At 42.9% G+C, this 27,478-nt stretch overlaps 1 protein-coding gene across 1 annotated transcript in view; it reads right to left on the bottom strand.

The window, feature by feature from the left end:
* Nucleotides 1-27,478, bottom strand: part of LOC138288565 (uncharacterized) — a 201,656-nt gene that overhangs the window by 82,684 nt on the left and 91,494 nt on the right. Inside the window, exon 5 of the mRNA XM_069230081.1 lies at nt 25,254-25,313. Coding sequence (XP_069086182.1) covers nt 25,254-25,313 — 60 coding nt within the window. The remainder of the gene's footprint in view (nt 1-25,253; nt 25,314-27,478) is intronic.

The following is a 27,478-nucleotide window of genomic DNA, read 5'->3' as shown; positions in this document are numbered from 1 at the left end:
GCCACCATTTATTGCTCTCCGGATGGAGTTCATGTCACTTTACGTCCAAATATTTCCCCGTCACAATTTTTGTCAAAACCACTTCCACCCGAACTTCGAGATTTGCCAGACATTTTATGGGCCACACATAAGGAAGATGTTGGATGTCTGGACATACCACCGTATGTCATACCCTTGAAAGCCAATGCCAAATTGCCTCGTCTTCCCCAATACAAATTATCCCAACACATTGAACAACAACTCAAAAATATTGTGACCCAGTTGATTGATTTGGGTGTCATTGAAGAAACGCGTTGTAATGATTGTAACAGTCATGTCCTTCCTGTTCATAAAACATTATCTGATGGCACCGCGTCTCCAGGACTCTGATTTGTTATTGATTAACGGGCGGTCAATAAGATTGTAATACCCCAGTTCCCTGTTGTTCCTGACATTACAACATTATTAACAATGATACCTGCCTCCGCTACTTGGTTCTCTGTTATCGATCTTAAGAATGCATTCTTTAGCATTCCCATTCATCCAGATAGTAGACACATCTTTGGGTTTTCACTGGGTGGTCGCAGTTTCCTGTTCTGTCGCGCTCCACAAGGCTATACTGAATCGCCTAGCATTTTTAGCCAGGCTCTCAAGGGTCAATTAGATGCCCTTGTTTTTCCTTGCTCCTCGACGCTGGTTCAATATGTGGATGACCTTTTAATAGCATCCACTTCAGAACAAAATTGTAAAACAGATACTGTAGCCTTATTGAAACATCTTGCACACCATCACCATAAGGTCTCCCTCTCCAAATTGCAATATTGTAGACAGGAGGTTATATACCTAGGACACCTCCTGTCTAAGGAGGGACGTACGTTAACGGCTGAGAGAATACAAGCTATACGTGACATACCGGTTCCAAGGACACAGAGAGAGGTTAGGGCCTTTATAGGTATTACCTCCTTCTGTCGTCAATGGATTCCTAATTATTCTCTTTTGATAAAACCATTTTTGCATCTCACCCACAAAGATTGTCCTGAAAAGGTTGAATGGAATGATGATTTTCAGTCTGGTTTTGATTAATTGAAAAATACACTCTGCACAGCACCTGTACTGGGTACGCCTGATTATCGTAAAGATTTTCAGTTATATGTGAGCGAGAGAAATGGATGTTCACTATCAGTGTTAACCCAAGAGCTTGGCAGCAAACAACACCCCTGTGCTTATTTTTCGGCCCTACTGGATCCAGTGGCCCGTGCACTCCCGAGCTGTCTACGGGCAGTAGCCGCTGCAGCGGTCGCAGTGCGCCAGTCGGCCGGGATAGTCATGGATTCACCCCTCACCTTGTTGGTCCCACACACTGTTGAAGCACTATTAAACAAAACAAAAACACAGCATCTTACTAGTGCACGATTAACTACTTATGAACTGACACTTTTAGCTAGTCATATAACATTAAAAAGGTGCCACACGTTCAATCCTGCCACTTTATTGCCAATTACTGAAAAAACTGAAGATTCTTATGATGACATACATGACTGCATTCTCCGGACGGAGGATGAAACAAAAGGGAGAGTGGACTTACAGGACACTCCACTGAGAGACCCTGATGGCATATTATACGTAGATGGTTCATGCATCAAGCTACCCGATGGCACTACCTCTGCAGCCTATGCAGTTACAACAGCTACCACTGTAGTTGAAACAGCTAGAATACCACATAACTCTGCTCAGGCCGCAGAATTAATAGCTCTAACACGAGCCTGTGAGTTAAGTAAAGGACTTAATGTGAATGTTTACACGGACAGTCAGTATGCATTTGGCGTAGCACACAATTTTGGTCGCTTGTGGGCAGAATGAGGATTCCTCACTTCACATGGGACACGTATTCAACATGGGACCCTTATAACTAACTTACTTTCTGCCCTGGCGTTGCCCAAAACAATGGCTATCATGAAGTGTAGTGCACACAAAAAGGTGACAGATGAAATTGGACAGGGCAACGCCCTAGCCGATCAGACAGAAAAAGATACAGCGTATGCAAAAACAGGACACATGTATGTGGTAGATAGTACAGAGAAGGTTCGTCCCCATGAAATATTTGGGAACACGGTAGAGAGTGTCAGGAAGATACAGGATGAGGCAACTGAACAGGAGAGAAAGGAATGGGAAGAAGGGAAGGCCAAGTTAGATGAAAATACGCTGTGCTGGACAGATCTGTCACAGAGGGAAAGATGGATGTTACCCGATGCATTCGTGCTTCCAGTAGTGACTATGGCCCATGGTCCTGCACACATTAGTGCGAAAAGCATTTGTGATTTGCTTGATCCGGTTTGGTCTAATAAAAATATCAGAAGAGTAGCTGACCAACTGGTTCAATCCTGCATGATTTGTTTACAACATAACATAGGGAAGGGTGCCTCAGTCCCTGCTGGGCATTTTCCCCCACAAACGTATCCCTTTGAAGTACTACAAATGGATTAGATTGAGATGGAAAGGTGTAACAACTTGAAATATGTCCTAGTTTTGGTCTGTATGTTTATTAAGTGGGTAGAAGATTTACCTACTAAAGATAATACTGCCCTTACCACCGCAAAGGTACTTCTGAAGGAGTTCTTCCCACGGTTTGGGGTCCCAAGGTGTGTCTGGTCAGATAATGGGAGTCATTTTGTAGGGCAGGTGATGAAAAGGGTGTGAAGGGTTGGGCCTCCGCCAGAAGTTTCATGCAGCTAACCACCCCCAGTCAGCAGGACTAGTTGAAAAATATAATGGCACACTTAAATTGAAGATGTCAAAAATATGCGCAGAACGCGGTATACGGTGGCCGGACGCGTTGCCCCTGGCTTTAATGTCTGTCAGGGTTGTCACCCCATGAGATATTGATGGGTAGGCCAGCAAATGACTGGGGGGTCCCTCGACCTCACAAGTACTCAGAACTAGAACATCCTGTTTTGATGGACTATTTAAATGAACTCACTAATTCTTTGCGTTCTATTCACCAACAGGTGCGGGAAGCACTTCCATCTGTATCCACTGATCCAGGCCACAAGATACTACCTGGAGACTGGGTCCTCACAAAGAATTTCCAGTGGAAAAAGAGTCTCGAACCTCGATGGAAAGGTCCGTGACAGGTCCTCCTTGCTACTCGAACAGCAGTTAAAGTCGAGGGAGCTAAGAATTGGATACATGCATCCCACTGTAAGAAAGTACCCCTACTCGTACCCTCTGATGAAATAAAAAGTGGTGACCACCCGACGACTGAGGACCATTTCAGCAACACTACGCGGAGTGATAAAAAACAGAACGACAGTGTGCTGCAGGAGGTTCCCTCAGATTTTGGTCACACTGAACAATTGTTTCCTGACCATACCATACCACAGTCCACAAGATACGATTTCCGCCCACGAAAATAAGAAAATGAATAATGAACTGATTGCTTGTCCCCTGTATTAAGTCTGACGATAGCTGCAGGGCCGTGATTTTGACTGTCGGGGCGGACCAGAGTGTGTCAATAGGACTGCTGGAATCACCCCACAGTGAAGCAACCACCAGTCACGGGCAGCACCTAGGTTGGACTGAACTGCTAGTGGTACAAGCAATAAAGAGAAATGGGTGTTATAGAAGAAGACAAGAGGAAAAAGAAGAAAATAAGTAATTTAAAAAGACTTTTAGGCCCACGTATCGCTTGTCTCACCATAACGATACTATTTTTGATACTTCTGTCCTGCATTGGGTGGGTAATACATGATTCTGACTCAGAGGTCTCACCAACTACGCCACTGCCTCCAGAACACAGCCATGTTTCCTTACCACCCCATGAGGAAGGACGACGTAAGGAATATGAAAGCAATACCTTCATATCTATGTTACATCAACATCAGCTGGCTGTAAATAGAACAAATTGTTGGATATGTGGCTTGCTACCGAGTTCCGTGCAAAGAAGGTTGCCATATATTGCATTCCCTTTTTCTTTTGATGGCTCCTGCAGCGCCTGGTATGAACTATCAGCCATTTGGGCTACCTCAATGGATGCTACTAATTCCGGACTATTGGTCACCCACCTATACCGGTTATGCTGGCCCACTGGAACGAGAGTTTATGGAACAAAGGAAGAAAAGTCAGAATATGCTGACCGACGAAATAGGTCTACTGACATATATTTTTTATCCTTTAATACCACACCCCGGATTGGCCGAAGATTTTTTGTAACACAGGTCAAGGCTCCACTTTGTTTTCAGAAAAGTGGTAATAGAAGTGTAGGTACCAGTAACTGTAATGCTACAGTAATATTGAATGGAACTAATTGGCCTACCATGATACCATCACGAAACTCGTATTTTGTTTGTGGTAATAATGCCTACACCTCCTTGGTACCCACCTGGACCGGCACGTGTTACATTGCTTGGTTACTACCACCAACTTACACAGCTGGCCCTCAACACCACAGGACTCGGAGAGGGGTAATATCTGCAGAAGATACCTCAGCACAAGAAGCATTGGACTACTTTAAAGGAATCCTTCCATTCTGGGGCCCTATGATGAACAGTAGGGATATCAGACATCTCACACGAGTCGTGGAAGCAACAATAAATGAAACAGCAGGAGCTCTGAGTAACATCACTGCAAAGCTCGCTGCTGACCGCCTTGTTACTCTTCAAAACAGAATGGTTCTTGACATTATCTTGGCAGACCGTGGTGGAGTTTGTACTTTGATCGGATCGAGCTGCTGCATTTATATACCAGACAATGCCCCTTCAGTGTATAAAGCTATTCAAAGGTTGCATATGATAGCTTCCACAATACACCAAGACGAAGGAACATGGTCCTTGACCGACTGCTTTTTGGGCTTGATTTCCCAATGGGGCTGGAAGATACTAATATTCCTTTTTGTGCTTGCTGCTGTATTCCTCACCTGTTGTCTTTGTGTACAGTGCCTACCTGCTTTGTGCAGTTGCTGTATGGCATCCCTTGCCCCCTGGCCTGTTCGCCCTCCTCCACACACGGCTATGCTGTCCCTTGAGCAGGAGATAAAAGACCTTATGTCCATTAACATAGACACTGAATGACGTTCAAACTTGCCTCACAATGGCAAAAGGAGGGATTGAGAAAATGTACATAAAGTTAAACATCCACCATAGCTGCTAGGCATCTGTTTATCTTTATTATGTTGCCATGTGCTCGACAAACCTCTTGAACTTTGATGATTGACCTTGTGCTCGCAGCCTTGGTCTGCAATCTGCTTATCGCTGCCATTTACTTTTTCCAATTACAATTCCGAGAATTGTCGTGCTTAATCAGTAACTGCCAGAACAAGTTTGTACAGGTCGTTGCCACCTCCTGCCAGCTGCATCTGTACCTTCTCCCACCACACGTGTATCCCTGAAATATTCTGAAGGCCGTAGAGGACCTTGAATGCGCTAGGGGTGGAGTTGTCCTCTGACTAAGCAGTTTTGTGTGTATATAAGGTTGGGTGCCCCAGAGTGAATGGGCAGCCTCCGTAGGATAGTCACTTGACTGTCCTGGGACTCTGTATTAGCTCGAGCTATAATTCATGTAATAAACTTCTCTTTATTCCTCCAGTTGGTGACTCCGTCTGATTTGTGAACTCTCTGCTAAATTGACCCTGAGGACATAAAGGGTGTCCCTCTACCGCTGGGAAGGAGACCCCGGGTGGGGGTCTAATCTTTCCTGGTTCCTCACTCTGTAGGTGAAATCGTTGGCTTCAAAAAAGGTTCCAGAACATCTGGAGCAATGGGGCCTGATGAGGTCCCTATTGGGATTATTAAAAAGAAGGTTGCAACATGGGGATTTTTCCTGGTCCACTTTGTGAATACTGTTACTGTTATGGGAAAATCCCTTTGTCCTGGAAGGGCAGTGTTATTGTTCCTTTGTACAAAAAGGGACCTAAATCTTCTCCTGCAAGTTTTAGACAGATAGCACTATTGGATGCAACTGGCAAACATTTTGCCAAGAGTGTACTCTCCCATTTACAACAATGGGCAGAAGAAGATAACATAGTTCCCCTGGAACAAGCAGGCTTTAGGAGAAATCATAGTACCATTGATACTATTGCTATCCTCCAAGTGATAAGTGGGAAATATCCCCTTTCTTGGGGTATGCCTTTCATTGATTTCTCTATTGTGGCGAAAACGTTCACATTTGGGTGTCTCACACTATCTCTTAAAGCTTATTATTGAACTCCACTTAGATAGTTGGTGATAAATAATTATAGGAGGGATACAGGGTATATATTAAAAAGGTTAAAATGCAAGAATGGTCTAAAGCAGGGCTGCTTGTTGGCCCCCTGTTGTTTTCTCCCTATATATACGATCTTCCCGCTATCCTAAATCAGGACAAGGGGGGTCCTTTAAAAGTTGGAACAATGTCTATTAGTTCCCTGCTGTACACTGACAACGTGGCTATAATAGATTTAACCTTTGGCTTACATCATCCCCTCTCCATCTTGACAAAGTATGCACAAGCCCACTTCTTGAGAAAAAAACAATATCAAAAGTAAAATCTTGATTTTTCGCAAAAAAAGGTACAAGGATGAGGGAGACGTTCAACTGGTTTTTAGAGGAAGACAAACTAGAAAAGGTGGATTCATACCTTTATCTGGGCGCCCTCAGCAGATTTCATAAATTGTGTGGGAGACGCCATTTTGCACACATTTAGGGTTAAAATTCCTCACTCATTATGTAATGCCAGTGAGGTGTTGGACATGAGACTTCGGGGCTTTCCCAAGGGAATTGAAGGACGTATTTTCCATTAGATTTGCAGCTTGAATGCACGTATAGCCCGCCCATGTCTTTTGTTTGGAGTTTGGTTTATAATCTTTTTATATCTTTGTGTTGGCGGTGGTTCTGAGGTGGGGGAACAAGCTCTGGGGCGAAGAGGAGAGTACCCTTTGTGCAGCTTTGAAGTTTGAAATGTTTTGTCTCCAGGAAGAAAAGAGTGCCTTCTTTAGGTCTTTCGATGTAGACAAAGAAACTTTTGGGCTTGATCTCAATGTAGGCACTTTTATTTCTAAGCCTTTGCTAAAGAGTTACATAAAAAATTCTCTGTATAAAATAACTTTGCCAGAGACACTGCTTTGTGCCAGTCTGCCACGCAAAACCAGGTCGTAAAGGATAGTACTCTGAGTAACAAGCCTCAGCCTTATCTAACTTGGAACCTTCCTCATGGGGTCAGAAGACTGATCCTTTTAATGAGAATGGATTTGCTCACACTACGTGTGATTACTGGCATCTGGGATAAAGTCCCAAAAAAAGGAGAGAATATGTGTGTTTTGCCAGATTTATATTCAATATCTAAGCCACATAATATTCGTAAGCCCTCTGTTGCACAATGCACAAAAGTCACTTTCTAAAGCTGTTGTTTTTCAAAAATAATATCCGCTCTGTTTTGGATGTTTGCAAGTGTCTTATGTTTCCACCTATTGAAATGGCTTGTAAAACCTTTCTACTTTTTAGACATTTTTTAAATGTGTACTAATAAATTTGGATCTACTACCTGTCTGGTTTGTGATGTATAATGTATATTTTCATTTTTTGTGGTTATTGTTCCTTATACAGTTAGTAATCTGTTTTGCATGCAATATAAGTTTTCAAGCATGTAACCTTTGCATATTCTACTTTGCACGATTCACAATGTCACTTTCTAAGGCTGTTGTTTTTTTAATCAGCATTCAAAATTTATTGGAGGCTAAATTGTTGTGAAGAATTGTGTAAGGAAATGCCTCCTTGGCATGGTTACCCCCTGACTTTTTGCCTTTGCTGATGCCAAGTTATGATTTGAAAGTGTGCTGAGGCCTGCTAACCAGGCCCCAGCACAAGTGTTCTTTCCCTAACCTGTACCTTTGTTTCTACAATTGGCACACCCTGGCATCCAGGTAAGTCCCTTGTAACTGGTACCCCTGGTACCAAGGGCCCTGATGCCAGGGAAGGTCTCTAAGGGCTGCAGCATGTCTTATGCCACCCTGGGGACCCTCACTCAGCACAGACACACTGCTTGCCAGATTGTGTGTGCTGGTGGGGATAAAATGACTAAGTCGACATGGCACTCCCCTCAGGGTGCCATGCCAACCTCACACTGCCTACAGGTATAGATAATTCACCCCTCTAGCAGGCCTTACAGCCCTAATGCAGGGTGCACTATACCATAGGTGAGGGCATAAGTGCATGAGCACTATGCCCCTACAGTGTCTAAGCAAAACCTTAGACATTGTAAGTGCAGGGTAGCCATAAGAGTATGTGGTCTGGGAGTCTGTCATGCACGAACTCCACAGCACCATAATGGCTACACTGAAAACTGTGAAGTTTGGTATCAAACTTCTCAGCACAATAAATGCACACTGATGCCAGTGTACATTTTATTGTAACATACACCTCAGAGGGCATCTTAGAGATGCTCCCTGAAACCTTAACCGACTACCAGTGTGGGCTGACTAGTTTTAGCAGCCTGCCACACACCAGACATGTTGCTGGCCACATGGGGAGAGTGCCTTTGTCACTCTGTGGCTAGTAACAAAGCCTGTACTGGGTGGAGGTGCTTCTCACCTCCCCCTGCAGGAACTGTAACACCTGGCGGTGAGCCTCAAAGGCTCACCCACTTTGTTACAGCACCCCAGGGCACTCCAGCTAGTGGAGTTGCCCGCCCCCTCCGGCCACGGCACCACTTTTGGCGGCAAGGCCGGAGGAGATAATGAGAAAAACAAGGAGGAGTCACTGGCCAGTCAGGACAGCCCCTAAGGTGTCCTGAGCTGAGGGGACTCTGACTTTTAGAAATCCTCCATCTTGCAGATGGAGGATTCCCCCAATAGGATTAGGGATGTGCCCCCCTCCCCTCAGGGAGGGGGCACAAAGAGGGTGTAGCCACCCTCAGGGCTAGTAGCCATTGGCTACTAACCCCCCAGACCTAAACACACCCCTAAATCGAGTATTTAGGGGCTCCCAGAACACAGCAATATAGATTCCTGCAACCTAAGACGAAGAAGGACTGCTGAGCTGAAAAACCTGCAGAGAAGACGGAGACACCAACTGCTTTGGCCCCAGCTCGACCGGCCTGTCTCCCCACTTCAAAAGAACTGCTCCAGCGACGCGTTCCACAGGGTCCAGCAACCTCTGAAGCCTCAGAGGACTACCCTGCATCTAAAAGGACCAAGAACTCCTGAGGACAGCGGCTCTGCTCCAAGAAAGAAGCATCTTTGCAACAAAGAAGCAACTTTGAAAGAACACATGTTTCCCGCTGGAAGCGTGAGACTTTGCACTCTGCACCCGACGCCCCCGGCTCGACTTGTGGAGAACAAACACTACAGGGAGGACTCCCCGGTGACTGCGAGCCCGTGAGTAGCCAGAGTTGACCCCCCTGAGCCCCTACAGCGACGCCTGCAGAGGGAATCCAGAGGCTCCCCCTGACCGCGACTGCCTGCTTCAAAGACCCGACGCCTGGTAAGGACACCTCACCCGCAGCCCCCAGGACCTGAAGGATCCGACCTCCAGTGCAGGAGCGACCCCCAGGTGGCCCTCTCCTTTGCCCAGGTGGTGGCTACCCCGAGGAGCCCCCCCCTTGCCTGCCTGCATCGCTGAAGAGACCCCTTGGTCTCCCATTGAACTCCATTGCAAACCCGACACCTGTTTGCACACTGCACCCGGCCGCACCCGTGCCGCTGAGGGTGTACTTTTTGTGCTGACTTGTGTCCCCCCCGGTGCCCTACAAAACCCCCCTGGTCTGCCCTCCGAAGACGCGGGTACTTACCTGCTGGCAGACTGGAACCGGGGCACCCCCTTCTCCATTGAAGCCTATGCTTTTTGGGCACCAATTTGACCTCTGCACCTGACCGGCCCTGAGCTGCTGGTGTGGTAACTTTGGGGTTGCCCTGAACCCCCAACGGTGGGCTACCTTGGACCCAACTTTGAACCCTGTAGGTGGTTTACTTACCTGCAAAACTAACAAACACTTACCTCCCCCAGGAACTGTTAAAAATTGCACTGTGTCCAGTTTTAAAATAGCTTATTGCCATTTGTGTGAAAACTGTATATGTTATTTTGCTAATTCAAAGTTCCTAAAGTTCCTAAGTGAAATACCTTTCATTTAAAGTATTGTTTGTAAATCTTGAACCTGTGGTTCTTAAAATAAGCTAAGAAAATATATTTTTCTATATAAAAACCTACTGGCCTGGAATTGTCTTTGAGTGTGTGTTCCTCATTTATTGCCTGTGTGTGTACAACAAATGCTTAACACTACCCTCTGATAAGCCTACTGCTCGACCACACTACCACAAAATAGAGCATTAGAATTATCTCTTTTTGCCACTATCTTACCTCTAAGGGGAACCCTTGGACCCTGTGCATGCTATTTCTTACTTTGAAATAGTACATACCGAGCCAACTTCCTACAAATTGTATTTAAGTATTTTTTTAAATTATTTTACTTTGTTGTGTTTTAAAATGTGTTATTGTACCGCTGTATTATGTGAACCTCTATTGGAGTTCCAAGCCATGTTAATTAATAAATTGACAAATGTAATGCAAAAGGGAAAAAGCAAAAATGATGAAACAATATTTGATTTCAAAGAAACATAGTAGCCTTAATAATGTACAAGACTGCTCAGTGACTGTACACCTTTGGCAAATTTTCAACATACAGTTTAAAGGTTTAGAAAGCTTACCCTACCACTATAGTCTGATTTGCAACGAACAAAGTAGGGAAACTGAGAATTTTCTGAGGATTTGAGTTTGATTCTGTAAAAAAAAGAACTAACCATTTCTTTGGAAGAAAGGAGAATCTGTTTTATTCAAGACAAAAGTAAGAACTGCTTTGAGAAAAGCATATACAATAAACATTTACTTTGGCTAAAAGGAGGCTTGTTTAGTTTGGACAACATAGTAATTGTTTTGTTGCACAAAAGCATTAACTGTTCTTCACAGTTAAGCTCTGCTTGAATTTCCAGTTGTTACTGAACCCTGAGAGAAGAATTTACTATAAAATGTCATGAAATTTATAATGCACAGCTGAAAAAAATGGGCCTCCACACCTCATGCCAGGTCCATCCAGACAGTTTTCAATTCTGATGGTGAACCCAAACTTCTGTTTGGGTGATCAACTTTTGCAAGTCCTTAACCATGAGATGGGGACAATTTTATGATTTATGTAAGGACAGTTTCACAATTGTTCATAGTGCTAATTTTATGGCTCATGATTCATTACATTTGTTCAGTGCATGTTTCATTAACATTGTGCAACCTATAGCTTATGGGCAACTGCATGTTTCATATTGGTCCAATAAGCTAATTTTCATTTAACTGATGATGTGGGGAAGGTTTACCTTTCATGATAATATTTCTGTATATTTGAAAATATTCCAATTAATCAAAGCTTTAACTAATACATTTATCTATATTTGTTTTCTTTCTTGGGACATTTATGTTGATATGAGGATGGTTATATAGGTCACTGGGTACACACATGAATAGTTAAGTACATTTAAAGAGGAGGGTAAGGAATGTCCGGGTGAGGTGGGAGAGCGAAAGTGGGACTCATGGGCCTGCCTACTAAACACTAAACACTGATCTCAGAGAGCTGTGTGTATTGTGTGTATTGTTTGTGTATACTGCGTTTCACTTTATGTTTGTATAGAAATAATACTTTAAAAGAAAACACAGTATTTGACTAAAAAATTATTTATTGCTGCTGTTGAATGAGTTGTGAGCCTGTGTTCACCCCCGAGTAGCTACCTCCCACCAGAAGCCTTGGACTTCTCGACCCACATTATCACTGAGAGTCAAGTTCTGAAGAGGTGCTTGGTCAAGTTGGTCAGGATCATTAGGAGGTATGGCCCTGACACATCAGGAGTAAAATGCCTCAACCCCCACGGTTGATCCCAGTAGCTCCTCTTTGCCCCGTGGCCATCTGAAAGAGGTTCTGATGGGTGGGTTTGAGTTACTTGCTAATTTGTTGCAGAGATGGGAAAATTCTGTAATCTATTTGGAGTTTTGTCCAGGGCCTTTTTAGGTGTGGTCTACAGAAAACTTAAGTTGTTTTGCAAGTCTTATGTAATCAAACATTTCATAAATAAAGAATGCATACATATATACATACATAAAGGAGCTTTATGTCAGGTCTTCATCCATTGGTCTGTTTAATTGTCATTCCTATTTTAACTCTGCCCACTGCAACATACTGCGGCCATTATTTATTAAGGTTTCGCTTCACCATTGTGCCACGCAAAGGGACACAAGGGTGATGTAAAAATCTAAATTAAGCCATGCAGGGCCACCTTGTCAGTCCCAGAGTGACATGATAAATCTACAGTAACACAAGGCAGCAAAAATCTCTGTCTTGCGTTATTCTGCGACAGCGAAGCGTGCCATGGTTGGAGTGTCAGTGTTTCTCGCATCCACTCATGAATTCTGACATACTCCCAGATTTGCCAACATTGGTAGACCTGTGAATTCTTCTGAACTGTACACCTCTCTGGCAGTGGTGCAACAAAGAAAAACAACTTTATTTTCCTTTGTTGTTTCCTCTTTCTAAGTGTGCTGCACTATGCAGCAAACTTGGAAAGAGGGACATGCCTCTGAGGATTGTTTTGGTGCAGAAAAATGCCCCTTCCTGCACAAAAACAATTCTGCCTGCAACAAAGGCACTCTTGCAACATGGTGCAAGGGTGCCTGCATTCGCGCCAGGCAGCTATAGGTGCACCAGTGCAAGGAAAGGACAGGAATGCACAGTGTAATGGTAAATACCACACACTCCTGCACATTCACACAGCACAGCAAGGTGGCTTGATGCATTGCGTTGCATGAATTTTTGATAAATATGGCCCTGTATGTGCCAATTGGTCAGCACACTTCAGGCATTGGATCTTTTGAACTCTGATTAGCAGCATTTTTCCTGATCACATGTGCATATCTACCTAAAACGAAGTTCACTTTAGTGCTGTGGTTTGTGGGGAAATACTTTTTTTCTTTTTTTATCTCAGATTCGGCAATGACTGTGCTACGTGTTCTGTAAATACGCCCGAAGATTTGAAGCTTGTCTCGAGGTAGTCATGTCTTGATAACTTTGTAGAGCACGCGTATTGTGAGTGTGCTAGGTTGAGTTATTGCATCCTGGACATTTCAGTGAAGTAAGACTTGGGGTCAGGGTGCCTGTGAGAACAGAGTCACTGTAGTTAATGTGTCACACGAAAAGGACCGGGACATAAAAACAACAGTAGGTATGAGGCAGCAATGGCTGATCCATTTCAAGAGGCTCAGTTGCTACCATGAAGTCTGTGTTTGTTTATACATAGATCGCAAATGAAAGATCTGTGTTCATGTCCACGCTAGGGCATTGGATGATGCTGGGCTTTGGACTCAGTGGTAAGGCCAGGAAAGAAGTCATCAAGACTCAAGTGGGACTTCTTCATTATATGACTCAAATCTGACATAACTGACCAGCTTAAAGTCTCCTTCTGTCAGGTTGAGTTTCAAACATATAGTAGCCATCTGGCTATGGATGCTCTTTAGTCATAGAAGCTGGTTATTTTTGGCATGCTGCAAGTATATTGGTGATCTTGCTGGGTGAGCAGGACTACAAGGAATTCCAGGACTAATCACATAGATGTTTATGAGTAAGGTAAGTAGTTCTGCAGTACTACTAATCCCTGTGCTCACAAATTCTATTCATGAATCCCCAGCCAGAAATATCAGTCTCTGCCTGTCCTACCGCCTATTTGTGGTGATCTTTGCCACAAGTGTAGCAAATGTGAGAGTGACAATGGGGACTGGTTTGAAAATGGGGAATTTCTAATCATAAATGGCTGGGGTTGTGGGAAATTTAGGGAGGAGTTTGGGTGCATGCACATAATAAAACAAACCTATAAAAGAGTAAGTCAATTGGTATTCAGAAATGTTATACCTGAAGCTCTAACAATAATAATACTGACAAAATGTTCAATCGCTGGCTCTGCAGACACTGTCACCAGCAGAGGTAAGGAATAACACTAACACCACACAAGAAAAATATGTGACTAAATGGAACAATATTCTTGAACTTCAAAAATGTAAATGTTCTAATATTTTTTATTATTTTATCTAATTTTAAAATCATAAGGATTTTTTTCGACAAGCAGTATACATTAAATATTTCAAGAAGGCTTCAAACACATGCACTACACTTGTTACTGAAACGGGGGTAGGGTGGACCAGTCAGGAGCTGAAAGTCATTACATTAACCAATCATACTCAGTCGGCTGCCTCTGTTTTAAAAGTGTTATCCAGCCATGTTTCTTTTTTGCTGTGCTTTGTTCCTCTCCATGTTGGTTGTACCAAATGTTATCCTGTTAAATGCTTGTTTAAAAAACATACTTTTGTGTAATTTAATGTTTTTATAAAGGAATTGTTAATTATGATGTACTCATATGTTGGCACACTGGAATTGTTCTATGCCAGAGCATATATAACATAAGGAAAGCTTAAAAAACGATCGATCAGTGGCCTCATTTCAAACTTTGAAATCTCTTTTGTTACATATGTATATAAAACTTAGGATCTGTTTATTTTATGTAATGTTTAAAACAGATCTTATACAATTGAAAACACATGTCAGAGCCACATTGACACATTTGACCTTCAACATGATTTTTATAAAATGATATACAATTGTTAGAGATGTACACAAACAAACCTTTTATGCCAGTGATGATGTATTCCGTATTCTACGAATACATCATCATATAGTTACCAAAGCTTCATGGGCGCAGAACTCTGCATTCTGCATCTAGTTACCACATCACCTCCCTCACCCAACCTACCCACAGCAATAAACATCAACTTAAGGTCTATGCTATAAGAACCCTATAAATGAACTATAATACACTTTGATTCCATCTAATTGTCCAATAACTAATAAAAGCTGCTAGAGATGTTTACACATAGTCTTTCAAATGCACTGGCTCCTTTACATTTCTCTTTGGTCTCAAGTTGACATTTCTATTCAAATTAATCTCTGGTAAACTACCACAACTTGGTTCAGTGGAGTCACATTTCGCTACTCTATTAAGGTTCCATATCCTGTGGTTGCTTGTTTTCACAGCATTTCTAAATAACTTTATGACCTTAAAAGGTACTTTAAACTTTTAAGATTTCTTCTCTTTCCTTTGTAACCTGTTTTTTATCCAATCACCCACTTTCACATAGGTTTCTTCTACAGCCTTACATACATCATAGTGTAATTTTCTTTTCTCTTTCTTTTCTCTTTCTCCCTACCCGTTTATGTCATCCACTTGATAATCAATTTCTACAGGGTAATCTACCACTGAATAACTGAAAGGGAGTTACTTCTGTGGTGGAATGTGGTGTCATCCAATACTCACATACTTTTTTCTCACCTCACATTCCCATTCTGTGCCTTACATTTGAGCTAGTTGTAAACATTCAGTAGCTTGATGAAGTACTCAACAACCCCATTGGATTAAGGATGATATAAGGCTGCATTTGTATGCTTAATGCCTCTATTCCTCAAGAAAAGTTCTACTGATTCAGGTAAGTTGAACCCATTTTGTCTGTGAGGATAGAAGTGGGAAAACTCTCTCTTTCAAATACTTCTTCTAGAAAGCAGATTATGTCCTCCGACTCAACAGAGTTTACTATTTGATCTCTGGCCACCTCAAGTACCTATCAGTACATACTATGATATAGCGATCAACAGATTTTAATCTGACTGAACAGAGTATGTCCAATGCTATGTCTACCCAAGGCCGTGAAGCTTCTTCTCTTATGACCATTGGATCCGTCCTGTACTTCAGTGCTTTGTCAGATTGGGCACAACCATGTCACCCTCTCACCTCTCTCTCTACCATCACTTCCATTGCTGGACACCAGTATGTAGCTCTAACCCTCTCTTTTTTTTCAGAAATACCCATTTGACTAGCATGAGCATGATCTACCAATTTTTTCCTTAAACGGTGAGGGGGAATTAATTTGCTGCCCCTCATCAATACTCCATCTGTCAGACCTGGTGTCCTTGGCATGGTCTCCCCTAACATTTTGCCTCGACTTTCCACATTGTTGCTGTGTGCTGTGCTCTGTTTTTGATGTTTTTGTTACTCTGGGCACTTTACCACTGCTGCCCAGTGCTAAAGTGCAAGTGCTCTCCATGTGAAATTGTATGTGCAACTGGCTTTTACATGATTGGCATATTTGATGTACTAGTAAGTCCCTGCTAAAGTGTACCAGAGGTGCCCATGGCCTGTAAATCACATGCTACTAGTGGGCCTTCAGCACTGGTTGTGCCACCCACATGAGTAGCCCTGTAAACATGGCTCAGATCTGCCACTGCAGTGTCTGTGTCTTCAGTCTTGCACTGCAAATTCGACCTGGCAAGTGTACCCTCTTGCCAGGCCCAAACCGTCCCTTTTTATATATGTAAGGCACCCCTAAAGTAGGGCAGGGTGCAGTGTATGTTAAAGGTGGGACATCTACTGATGTGTTTTACATGTCCTAACAGTGAAATACTGGCCAATTCGGTTTTCACGATTGCAAGGCCTATTTCTCTCATAGGTTAACATGGGAGCTGCTTTCAAATTTCTTAAAGTGCAGTTTCTCTTTGAGAGCAGATTATTTTGGAGTTTGGGGTCTCTGAACTCACAATTTAAAAATACATATTTTAGTGAAGTTGGTTTTTGGATTGTTAGTTTGAAAATGCCCCTTTTAGAAAGTAGGCATTTTCTTGCTTAAACCATTCTTTGAATCTGCCTGTTTGTGGATTCCCTGTCAGACTGACAGCTGGGCTGTTTGTGAATCTCCTCTAGACAATGACACAAAGGGAGCTGGGGTCTGGCCCGCATATTCTGATGAGCCATCTGGGCTGGAGTGGAGGGAGCAGTGGTCACTTACACCTGAATGGGCTGTATCTGCCCTCCCACACTGCCGTCTCCAACCCCCTGCTGTGTGCCTGGGGCCTGGCCTGGGCAAGGCAAGATCCTGTAAACAACAGAGATTTTCCTTTAAAGTTAGCCTACTTCAAATTCAGAAAAGGCTATAAGTAGTGGAACTAAAACCCCAGACTTTAGATTTCTTCAAGATCACTTCTGGATTTAAGAGGAACCTCTGCCAAGGAGAAGAGCTGAGGAGAAGTGCTGCCCCTGCCTGTGACTGTTCTTTGTTAGGCTATCCTGAAGTAGCTGCTTCTGCCTGGAAAGGGGACATAGACTGGACTTTGTTGTGCATTCCTACTTGAGAAGAATCTCCAAGGGCTTGAGCTGAGCTTGCCTCCTGTTTTGAAGTCAGAGGGCCATCAAAGACTTCCTCTGCCAGCACCTGGACTCTTTGCTGAGACTCCTGCCCTGTCCTGCCATGTGGTGCCCCATCCAGTCCCTGGGCCCTTGAAAGGTGAAGTTGTCAGAACAAGGACTAAATTTACGCACAGAACACCGTTAGGGGAAATTTTCGACGCTCTACCTGCAACACACCTGAAAAATGATGCGCCACCCACTTCGTGGCTAGAAATGATGCTCCACCTGCATCACGGCTGGGAGATTGACGCATCGCGGCTGGGGAAATGACGCCATACCCACTTGCAAATACTGATAACTATGCAAACGTCATGCAGCGCGGTTTTCTAACACCATGCAACCGGATTTATCACGCATTTACGTTGGGTGTCAAAGTCATCATGAATCTGTGCTTATCCAGGGTGCCCTGTCCGGAAATCGACATATCGCTCTCCTGCGAGGGAGAAAAACAACGCATTGCCTAGCCGACCAAGTAAGAAACGACACACAGGCTCACTTGCGAGTAAGGAATCGACGCATCGCTGACATTTCCAAAGCACGCTCGCCCGTGCAGCTTTATTTTTGACGCATACCAGGTACTTTGTGAAAAATCAACATTTTCATTGTTTTCTTTCGAGTAATACTCTTTTTACTTTGAAAATTCATATATTTACTTGTGTATGTTGGATTTTTGTTGTTTTGGTCTTGTTTGATTTAGATAAATATTAACTATTTTTCTAAACTAATGTGGTGTTCATTTTGTAGTGTTTTCACTCTATTACTGTGTGTGTTGGTTCAAATACTCCACACATTGCCTTTGAGATAAGCCTGACTGCTTGTGCCAAGCTACCAAAGGGGTGAGCAGGGATTATCTAAGTGTGTATTTCCATTGCCCTGACTAGGGTGAGGGTCCCTGCTTGGACAGAGTGCAAACTGACTGCCAAACAGAGACCCAATTTGCAGTAAGATAGCAAATTATCATCACAATTCAATTCAGTTTAGTACACCATCCTTTTTGCATCATTCCCATAACTTTCTGTAACTTGTTATCTGTTCAGAGTTCATTCTTCCATTCTGTCTCCTGAATTACTGGGTTCGATATCAAGCATACATTCACTTCTTCATCAAAGTCTTCACTAGCAAAATAGTCTCCAGCAAAGTTGTCCCAAACCTCTGTATCCCCAACATTATATTCTCCATATAATCTCGAGAACATTCAAAACTCCTGGTATATGACACCTCCTACTCAAACTCTTGTTGAGCTACTACCCATTTCTGAATCCTATGCAACACCATATCAATTCCTCTCTTCATAAACACTTCTTTGAGAGACTTATGATCAGTTATTATTTCAAACTTGTGTCCCCATAAAAATGTCCTTAATTTTCTCACAGCCCAGTATACTCCTAGAGCTTCTTTCTCCACAACCATCAGCTCCTCTCAAACCTCTCGATATGAAGAATATTGACCTTCTTTTCCCTTTCAATTTTTGCACCAAAATGGACCTTAGAACTGATGTCAGTCATTATTATAGTCTCATCTTTGGTATCAAAACTTTCCAAGTCTGATGCTTTCTCCAAACTATTCTTGATGTGTTGAAATCCACTCTCACACTGTTGTCCTTTGCTTAATAACATTCTCATACATCCCGTCCTTTCTGCAAATTTGGGTACAATCTTACTGTAGAACTCTGCCATCCCTACAAATTTTAAATACTCCTTCTTGTTCTGTGGGACTGCAGATTATTGATGGTATCTAATAACCCAGCTATATTCTAAGATGTTGTGGCCTAAATACCTGATTTCTGACACATTGATTTTACACTTTCCATATTTTATTGTTAATCCAATCCTCTGCAACCTACTCAAAACTTCTTCCAACCTGTCATCATGTTCACTCGAATCAGCCCCAAAGACTAGGAGATCATCTTGGTATACCTTCACCCCTTTTATTCCTTTCAGTATCTTCTCCATTGCTCTCTGAAAAACAAGTCAAAAGGCATTCTAAAAAATTAAACGTGCAAAAAAGGTGTGACAGAAGTGGTGAGTTCTTGGGATGAAGAAAGTAACATTATCTGATGATACACTGATGTCAGATTAAGCATAACATTTCACTAAGATTTGGAAGGGGATAATGGTCCACAATCTTTGACTTGTTTACTTGCAACACATAGAGCCTGATTACGACCTTGGCGGATGGGATACTCCGTCACAAACGTGAGGGATAGCTCGTCTGTGGTTTTACAAGTTCCATAGGATATAATGGAACTTGTAATACAGAGGGCAGAATATCCGTCACGTTTGTGATGATGTATCCCGTCTGCCAAGGTTGTAATCAGGCCCATACTCTGGCCTCTTCGTTGGACATTATTACCAGTGCCATTATTCCCGGTACTACCCATTCTGAGGCCTCAACTTCCTGAATGATGCCATTCTTAACAAATTTTTCAATCTCTTCCCTTATCTTCTCTTTTATCGGTACTGGAACGCCTCTCAAGTTTGAAACTTTAGGTTGAACATTAGGTTCAAGCCTGATCTCATGCATGTAATTCTTGAGATAGTCTAAGTCTTTCCTAAACAACTCTGAGAATGTATTCACTCACATACTCCCATCTTGCGACACAATCTCAATCTTGGGAATCACTTTGAGTCTGACTGGAGGACTATCATTTGGATCCAGATACACATATAGGTCACGTTGATGAAACCAACTAATGAATGAGTCTCCTTTTATAGAAATATACATTTTCCCAGGTATAACTCATTCTTTATATTTGATGGTCATCCAGAAGTAACCTAACAATTTAATTTGTTATCCTCCATTCCTTTGGGTTTTACATATGGTCATCAACTAGACCGTTCCTTTCAAGTGCTGGTCATAAAATGTTTTGGTATGAATGTTAATTCTGTACCAAAATCAAATACAATTTTAACCGCTTCACCATTCACCAATATTGTTTCAATCGGACCAATAGAGGACCCATATTTTGTTTGCAAAATCTGGACTTCATTCACAGACTCCACTTCACATACCTCATCTTCATATTCAACCTCCCTTACTTTCTTTGTAACCCATTTTGACCTACAGCACTTGGCGAGGTGACCTCTTTCCCCACAGGTTTCACAAACAATTTTCCAAGCCGGGCAATCTTTATTTTTGACCATATGCCCAACATTCCCACACCTGAAACTTTTTCCTTTAAAAGTTTTCCCTTATTTCATGTTTCCTTTGCTTTTTGGAACTTTACCTTCTTCCGCACTGCTCTGTACTCTTTTTATTGCAACATTTTCTTCTTTGTCACATTTGTCTGTAACTGTGTTGTCACTACGAAGAACCTGTACACACTTTTTTGAATGCTCACTAGTTTTCGCAATTACCAATACTTCATTTAAAAAAAGGATTGCCTTTCGGGCACATATTTTCCTTTGCTACCTCTAGTGAGCACCCCAACATAAATTGATCTCTTAATCTTTCTTCATAAGAATTATCAAATGCACAAGATGAAGCCAGTCTTCGCAGTTCACTTATATAATGTTTTACTGACTGTCCCTGGCATTGCATTCTTTTGGTAACGCTCAAGTACTGTGCTAACTTTGGGAAGTAATGTAAATCTATCTTTTTAATACAAAGTTCATATTCATTAAGGCCTGCTGCATCATCAGATAAATCAAGTAGATTTTAAAAAACCTCCTGGTCCTCTGTACCTAAACAGTGCATAAGTAAAGACAGTTTCCTTTCTGCACAGAAGGGGTCATTACAACATTGTAACAAGTTGTAACCGCCAATGCGGGGCACTCCCGCGGTGCCCATTATGACATCCCCGCTGGGCCTCTGTTTCCGCCTGCCGGCCCAGCGGGGATGTGGGCCCCAACATGATAGCCGGTTCCAAATGGAGCCGGCGGTTTTGCGGCTGTGCGACGGGTGCAGTTGCGCCAATGCAGCGCGACTCTCCGTACCGCCAGCCTTTTCCTGGCGGTTCAAACTATCGCCGGCCATTGTGGCGGGAAACCGCCGGCCCCGGCGGTGCGACCGTGGCGCTTCTGCCGCGGTCATAATGACCAGGGGAGCACCGCCAGCCTGTTGGCGGTGCTTCCGTCATTTCAGCCCTGGCGGTCCTGTACCATCAGGGTTGTAATGACCCCCTAAGTGATGTCCCACATAACTTGGCATAATAGTTGAAAACTTTCTTCCATTTCTGCCAATGTACTGGTGGATCACCTGGTGATACTAAAAAGGATGGTGCCACTGGAACGGTCTGCATCATGCACAGTATGGTACCCCCGATGAACAAAGATTGAAGTGTCAAGGGGAGCACTAACTACTTTGCGCAAGTGAATCAGGTGTGTCGCCTAGTGTCACCAAGATGAAAATGTTGTCCTGGGTACTTGAACGCGCTCTTGAAAGTTTTCCAATAGATACACAATATAAACAAACTTGGTATGTTTTTGTGACTCTTCCCTGTGGTGTGTGTATCACTTAGTGACACACAGCATAAACGGACTGCTCTTCATGAAGATAAACACAATAGAAAACTTGATATACTTTTGTGCATTCTCTCTGTGGTGTGTGTATCAAAGAGTGGCATACATCAAATGAAGAGTACCTGGAATTTTCTAACGGTGTGTGTATCACCAAGTGGCACACAGCATAAACGTGTCACAGTGCACAGTTTATGAAGCACTACTGACACAGCAAAGTTCTTGGTGTGCATGTCACCGCCTGACACGCTGTACTTATTTAGATATGGGGGAAGTTTAATTTTACAGGTGTGCGTATCACCATATGAGACACAACATCTCTTTCTCATCTGTGTCACTATACCCTGCAGCACAGATTACCTTTGTTGCTGAGACGCGCTAGAAAATCAATGTGAGGCATGCTGGCAAAGCGACATGAGAACGTCGTAACCCTAGAAACATTAAAGGCTGAGACATTTTCCCTGTCGTGGTCACGTGATGACGTCTCACCTCTACGTCTGCAAGCCGGTGAGAGTCGCTGTTGGCATGGAGATGGAAGGCTGTTCGTAGCGACCAATGATGACGCTCTTTAATCTGAACGAGCCGCTAAGCGTGAGCCGCAATACATAATTGAACTCACAGTCATTGACGTACGCACAAAAGGTAAAAGTATTCAAATTGTTTGGGGAATAGTCACAATGTTATCCCACTGCTCCTTTGTTGAAGCTGCTGTGTTAGAGCTTCCTTTCCTGATGTTATTGAATGAGAAGGTCATCTGCCTCATTATCTCGCATTGCCAGTTTCTCCAGTTGCAGGTCGCTCTTCACCAAATGTAAAGATCTACCAACACGGAGGCGGGAGATGTAGATAAATGATCCTTTTATTGTTAAGTCCATACATCAATTAGCCCAGTCAGCGATAACATTACAGTGATGATTTATTCCATATTCTATGCAGAAACTAGCTGTGGATGCTGCTCTAATCAGTGACAGTGTTTGTCCATTTACTCATATTTAAGTTACTATTTGCCATCATAAGTTAATGTAAAGCTGACATTGCTTAAATTACTCTAGATATGTGATGCCAAATTCTGTAATTTTGCAACATACTTAAGTGATATTATAACATTGTTAAGAAACAAATCTTCAGATGCAGATTCTGTTATCAGACAACCAGTGCTGAACAGGATATTCTACCACTCAGGCATTTCCCCGGTAGCAGCGGGCTAGGGGGCTGAATTGTGAGCAGAAAGGGCTGTTATGACACAATCATGCCTTTGCCACTTAATTCTAATTCAGGAGACCTACATTGTTTCTCTAATTTGACATTTTTATTCAGGCCTGACATTAGTTACCAATTTTACCTTTCAAACAACCACAACTTTCAAGGCAAATAGAGTAGAATACTTGACATACTTGACAGTGTCACTGTTTGTCACATTTACAGTTTTTAGGTGAAAATTATATAGAATTAAATGAAGTATTGCACATATGCACTCATCATTTCTTTACTTTGTCACTATTCCTTTTTCATCAGGCAGTTCTGGCAAAGCAAGGGATGAGCAGGATCTGGGAAAAAGATCACCAAGGTCTCGGCTGCAAGACAGGCACATCTATTACGTTTAACTATTTAGGAGGAGACACCTTCCACCAGCAGGAAGAGTACACCCACCCAGAAGGTCATTCACTTTCAATCTAAATGAGTCCAAATGGGAGCTGTTGAGACACCTGAAGGAGTGGTATAGCTGGGTACCAAATGGCAGGAGGTGCTGGATGATGGAGCTATACATCTGCAATGTCGTAGGAGCATGCTCCACCATTACCTGAACCTACAGACAGCTCCTCCATCTTTCCACAGCCCCTTCAACAACAGGGGCCCCTGTTGCAACCCCTTCTGTGCCTCACCCACTCCTCTTGGTACAAAAGGATTGCCCTCAGGCACCCCTTAACCCTCACGTGCTACCCCACCAGCGCAAGAATAAATCACTATAGCTGGTTTCAAGGAGGCCATTAGAAAAATTTGTGCTGGTCAGCTGGTGATCTCTTGGGAGGTGAATATGACAAGTGTTAACAATCATACAAAGTACTAAATTGTGGAAAGAATGGCAAACTGGTGTGCTTTGTGAGCATGTGTTTAGATGCGTGTCCTAGTTGCCACCTTGCCACTGTAGATGTTATGACATTCTACTTGAAATGGGGACTGTTTAAAGCAAAAAGCATAAATATTATCCTATTCATCGATAAACTGAAAGACAATTGTGAAAAAGCTGGGTTTAAAGGTAAGAGATTGAGGCCCACATTTATGGAAATGACGCACAACTGCGCCAGCACAGTTGTGCGCCCCAAAGTTTAACGCAAGCTACTGTCATTCCGTAGCGCCATCCATGCACCACATTAAAAAATATGGCGCACAATGCCGGTAAGAAATGGTTAGCGTCATAGTAAATGACGCTAGCCGGTGATGGATGGAGTTAGAAAAAATGGTGCTTGTAGTCCAAAAATGACGCTAGACTGATTAGCGGCAAACAATCTGCCGCTAGTCAGCCTAACGTCATTTTTTGGTCCCAGAAGCAGCCACAAAATGATGCCTGTCTAAGTATATACAGGAGACATTACCACAACCGCAATGACCACCATAGGGGACCAGTGTCCCCAGGATAACCCCAACAGAACCAGTGCCAGCCAGTGGGCCCCATGTAAGTGGCCCCCAGTGGCACACAACAGTTAAGCATCTATACTTATGTGGGATAGGCTACCTCCGCTTGTAGTGTCCCTGTGGTGTGGGTGGTGGTGATGCTGGGGGTAGGGGTGGGCCTCTATGTGCCCAAAATAGTGACACCAGGGTGTTGCTCATAGAACTGATCTCACCAGGTGTTAAAATTTGACGCTAATTGGCCTTTGCGTAATTTTTTGGGTCTGCTTCCTTAGTGTGTGTCGATTTAAAGTCGGGAGGTAAGTATGGCTGTGGAGGGCTGACATAATTTTTTGGAAGGGAACACCTGCCTTGCATATCATTGTCGCAATACGACCCAAGATGGGTTGGCGCTTCCAAAAAATGACACTAACTCAGATATTTTTACACTAGACAGGTCTAGCATAAAAATATAAATAAGGAGAAAAGTTAGCGCCTCTCTAGCGTAAAAAAGAAAATGCTAAGGCGGCACAAACTTTTCATAAATATGGGCCTCAATGTCAGAAAGGGTGAACTACAGAGATAGAGATGGGAAACGGTGTGGAAGGGAGAAAGCAGGGGTGAGAAATAATCTGCAAGAATGCAATAAAGAGACAGGAAGTATATGGTGGTGGAAAAAAGAGGCATGAGGCAGAGATAAAGCTAGTTAGCTTTGGTATTTGGGAAGCCCCGCTTTGGCAACGCTGGCAGGAGATTCAGAAGAAAATAATTTGGGTCTCGGTACATATTTTAGTTTTAGAAATCAGGCACATTATTGAAGACTTTTCATACAATTCTATTGATAAAAGTAAAATACAAAAACAACAGATATTTATTAAATTCAATGCAACACAAAATAATGGTACAAACATTAACAACATTTAACCTACCTAACACTCTTTCATGTCGGTTCCCAATTGCGATTGTTGTTGATGGCACCTCTAGAGTACCTAAAAGGCAATATAGAAGGGCAAATGATGTATATACATTTTTGGATACAGCTTTGGGTACAATAATTTAAATAGTGTATTGTAGCTGAAACAAATTCTCAGGTTATATGGTCATGAGAAAATCACTCCTCATAACAACAGAGCTTTAGTCAGTGTAACAAATTCATCAAAGAGTTTATCTTTATCTTAGTCTGACCAGTTGTATTGAAGAGAAGAGACGGAAGCTCAATCTGAGCAGAAAGCAGACCAACGTAACAGCGAGTAGCACTCTGAAGCAATTCTGCACACTACTACTGCCACTTGGTCACTGTGACTGCTGGGGGAGTCGGTATCCTGACCAGGAGTAGGTTTGGCATGTTCAGCTGGAAAATTTAATTATGATTTTGAGTGCTGTTAAGGATGCGAGTAGTTAACTCTTGCAAGCATCTTAATGTGCAGGGGTTTCAGCAAAAATCAAGGTCTGTTCATAATGACCATTGGGGTGTAGTCGCATGCATGACTTGTGACGAGCATAAACACTAGTGTGAGCTTAAAGATGTCCTGTGTAAGTCTGTGTGGATGGTGTGGGTGTTGTGTTGTGTTGTGTTTTAGATGTCGAGCTTGTGGGCAGCAAGGAAGAGGGCAGTGATAAATAAAGTTATTGCTTACCATGTGTCATTCTGGTTTTCCCAAGACTGTGGGGATTTGTGATCACTGGTGTTGGTTTTCATTCTTCCAATGACTGGCGCACAGATAGGAAGGAGGGACTATTATTTTACGCATGGTATCCAGACCATGAGAGGATTGGTCAAAGGCAAAGCAGAAAGTCTGTTACCTTAAAGCTATTTCTTGTAGGTTGCAATTCCAAAGGGGTTATCATTGAGGTGGAAGTTAACCTGAATGCACTGCAAGAACATGTTCTGTTGTTCAAGTTGGCAAGAGGTGTCTATTGAAAATACCATTTGGCCTGTAACTCCCCATCACAGCACTTAGGAGAACCAGTAAGTGAAATCAATATCTATGATTCAGCTGTACAAGGATGCACAGAATTCCACTGCATTGTGTTTCCTACAAAGATGTTCATATCATGATGTGTTAGGAAGTCAAGTATACAACAGTGGATGTTCAACATTGCAGCAGAAATCGCTCTGCCATGTCTGATACCCCACTGATTGAACACTATCTGGCCCACGAACAACCCACAGATGGCTTAAATTGGCAGGTTATAGACATAGTAAGACCTGACATGAGGGGTGGAAATCTGTCCAAATTCCAGGAAAGAATATTGCTGGATTGATCATCTACAAACTGTACTGAACGGTCTCAAAGAATATTCTGAACTTAATATCACAGCTTCTTTTTAATGACAGTGAGAAATTGGGTTGTTGGTTGACTGTGGTGTGAGCTCTGGTCTAGCAGCATCCACAGTCCTTGTCAGGGAGAGGCACAAGCCCAACCCTAAATTAATCTGTGCTCAACTCTCTGCTAGCCTGGCAGAGATCAGTCAGGTTTAATTCAAAGGCAATATGTAAAGCATTTGTGCAACACTTCAAACTGTAATGAAGTGAAAATCACCACACAAAAAAAATCCCACACCAGTTAGAAAATTAGATTTCTTTTTAATAAATGAAAGAAGACCAAAATGATTAAAATCCAATCAGTAGAAACGGAGATATGCAAGTTTAAAGATTTCAGTAAATTTTGCACCAATAACAACAAAGCACCAACTGTGGATATCTGGATGCGCCAGAAACAGACAAAGTTCCAAGTGAGGCCCGCTGGACATAATACCTTAAATCCTAGTTTGCAAAGCATTGCAAGGGTCTGCATCAAAGATGCACATCTGAAAATATGTGTTGGTTCTGAGGTGCAGTGAGACTGTGATGAGGTGGCCTGCATCACTGTCAAGGATCCCGTTGACAGGGCTTGCAATGCAAAGTCTGGTAGCGAGGATGTGTCACAGAATCAGGGCGATGCATCAATTCTGAGAAGCTGCAAGGCCGCAATGGGGGGTCCGTTGTCGAGGCTGCCATCGACAAGGGATGCGGTGGCCTGTGCATTGTGCAATGGAGGATCCGATGAGGCTGCGGACTGCGATGCAAGGTGGGTCTTTGCAACGAGTGATCCAAGGAGCAGCAGGGATGCATTGACTTTACTCAGGGTTGGGCCGTGCAGCAGATGAGATG

This window comes from Pleurodeles waltl, chromosome 4_1 (genome assembly GCF_031143425.1).
Source record: "Pleurodeles waltl isolate 20211129_DDA chromosome 4_1, aPleWal1.hap1.20221129, whole genome shotgun sequence".
Classification (NCBI taxonomy): Eukaryota; Metazoa; Chordata; class Amphibia; order Caudata; family Salamandridae; genus Pleurodeles; species Pleurodeles waltl.
The sequence above is the reverse complement of the archived record's forward strand: the minus strand, read 5'-3'. Positions and strand labels throughout refer to the sequence as shown.